The sequence below is a fragment of the Lotus japonicus genome, chromosome 3, assembly GCF_012489685.1.
Source record: "Lotus japonicus ecotype B-129 chromosome 3, LjGifu_v1.2".
Taxonomy (NCBI): Eukaryota; Viridiplantae; Streptophyta; class Magnoliopsida; order Fabales; family Fabaceae; genus Lotus; species Lotus japonicus.
This window is the reverse complement of record NC_080043.1, coordinates 55,647,959-55,650,241: the sequence shown is the minus strand read 5'-3', so window position 1 is coordinate 55,650,241 and position 2,283 is coordinate 55,647,959. Positions and strand designations below refer to the sequence as shown.

Sequence of the window (2,283 nt, the reverse complement as noted above, 5' to 3'; positions counted from 1 at the left end):
ACAACTACACAATTTGAGGGGGAATGGAGAGACATGTATGACATGTGTAAGGATCATCCAAAGTTCACATCGTACATTTATGACACTTGGTTAGTTCACAAGGATAAATTTGTGAAGGCATGAACAAACAGAGTGAAGCATTTTGGAACGACAACAAGTAACAGGCAATCCACACATGCAATCTTGATAGACTTGCTTCATTTGATAGACTTGATTCTTTTTTGTATGCATTTGATATACTTGCTTCATTTGATAGGCTTGATAGACTAGCTTCATGTTTGTATACAGGGCTGAAAGTGCACATGCAAGCTTGAAGAAGATGTTTAGGAACAGCAAGGGCGACTTGTGCGATTCATGGGAAGCAGTGGATAGGTTGACCATTGTACGCCACAATGCAATAGAAGCATCGTTTGAGCGCAATATTAATATTGTAGAGCACCGTTTCAAGTCTTCATTGTATAAGAATATGAGAGGATTCGTTGCTAAACATGTCCTTCAGCTAATGTACAATGAAGAAAACAGATCTTGGGGTCATGATGAGAAATGCGGTTGCTTGATGAAAGTCACTCATGGACTACCTTGCGCTTGTGCACTTCAGAGTTTATCTTCAATTCCGTATGCGGCAGTGGATCCATTCTGGAAGATACTTTCTTGGGAACAAGTACCTGTTGTGGAGAGTCAAACCTCAAAGTATGATGAGAAATACAGTGAATGCATGCCGCTAGAGATTGAGGCCTTGATTGCTCATTTTAATAGCTTCGATGATGCAGGCCAAAGTATGCTGAGAAGGAAGCTTAAAGAGCTTTATTGTCCTCAAATCAGTTCATTGTGTCCTCCTGAAGTGAAGATAAAGCACAATCAATCGTCCAAGGAGAGGAAAACAAAACCTCCTAGAGGTCAATCAATAGGATCCTTGCAGCGCGACCTTTCACATTGGGAACATGTTAACAACCAGGTCAAAGAACAAGAACAAGAGGCGAAAGCTAGCAAGAGGAAACCTAGGCTCACCAAAACTCCTAAACCAACTATTCGGTCCTCAACTCCAAAATACAAGCTACTAAGTCAAAGAACAAGAAGTCTATGAAGACCACCGAGGCCACCACCAACAACTACTTACCGGAGTTGCCATCTTTTTTCTGGAAATATATACATGAAGTGACCGATGTTGTCGGGGATGGTAACTGTGGCTACAGAGTCGTTGCTGCATTGCTGGGCCTTGAGAGCGGTCCGGACAGTTGGCGTTGGGTTAGGGAAGAGCTGATTAAAGAACTCACACTCTATCTGAAACACTATGCAGACATGTGGGGTTATGATGTGGCACAGGCCATGCACCTTCGTCTCACTCTCCCTCCTGGTGGTAGAGCCACTGAAGACAAATGGATACATCTATCGGAGATTGGGTACCTTATTGCTAACCGGTTTCGGGTTTTCATCTCCATGTCGTTAAAATCTAGTTACACTTACCTTCTGATGAGTGGAGGCGCCCCACCGTTAGAACATCCTGTCGTAGCTGTTGGTCATGTGACCAATCACTTTGTACAGGTATATCTTCTATTAAGTACTCTAGTTTTTTATTAATACACTCTCTTGTCACGTTAAACAATTTATGTTTGAAATATATCTAATTTTACTCTTATACTCTTAAATGTAGCTGAAGTTGGTGTCTGGACATCCTATGCCGCCAATTGCTCCCCAATGGGAATACAACGTTGTAGAACCTGAGTCCGAATGGCGAGTACCGTATCAAGAGCGTTTGGAAAGATTTATGGTTAAACACACTGCTTGGATTGTTCCTCATGTTCCTAGCAAGAATGATTACATAAACATAACAAAAGATTGATAATATAATTCATGTTTGTAATGTTGTGTTAGATATGACATTTGAATATTTTCCTACATGTATTAAAACAATGCTCCAGTATTGTAACCATGTCTGTTTGTCCCATATTATTGTCTCTGCATTTTTGTGTTTCTGCCTTTGTGACAGTATCTGGTTTGAGAGGTCCGAAGCTTTAAGTTTCATATTAATCCTGTTAAGCAACTCTCGGACGTCTTAAAAAGGGGTGGGGTGGCAAATTTAATTATCAACCCGTACGCAACTTATAGTCCTGGAGTGATCCGTAACTTATACTCCCCGATCACTCTTACCAGATGCAACAGAATGCCTATCACACAATTACACTGCCTATCACACAACCAACTCTGACCACCATCACTGCCTATCACACAACCAACTACACTCTCAACCAACCATCACCTCGGATTATGTAACTTTTCAATTTT

At 41.2% G+C, this 2,283-nt stretch overlaps 1 protein-coding gene across 1 annotated transcript; it reads left to right on the top strand.

The window, feature by feature from the left end:
• Positions 1-1,080: 1,080 nt before the first annotated feature.
• On the top strand, positions 1,081-1,840 carry LOC130744341 (uncharacterized). Its single transcript, XM_057596531.1, has 2 exons — positions 1,081-1,542; positions 1,652-1,840. Exons 1-2 carry the CDS (start codon positions 1,081-1,083, stop codon positions 1,838-1,840), a joined length of 651 nt encoding a protein of 216 aa, XP_057452514.1.
• The last annotated feature ends 443 nt before the right edge of the window (positions 1,841-2,283 follow it).

Excerpts from the sequence above, each read along its gene's own strand:
- LOC130744341 (XM_057596531.1), top strand. The coding sequence starts at position 1,081 with ATGAAGACCACCGAGGCCACCACCAACAACTACTTACCGGAGTTGCCA. Across the intron at positions 1,543-1,651 it reads TGACCAATCACTTTGTACAG|CTGAAGTTGGTGTCTGGACA; the intron begins GTATATCTTCTA and ends TCTTAAATGTAG.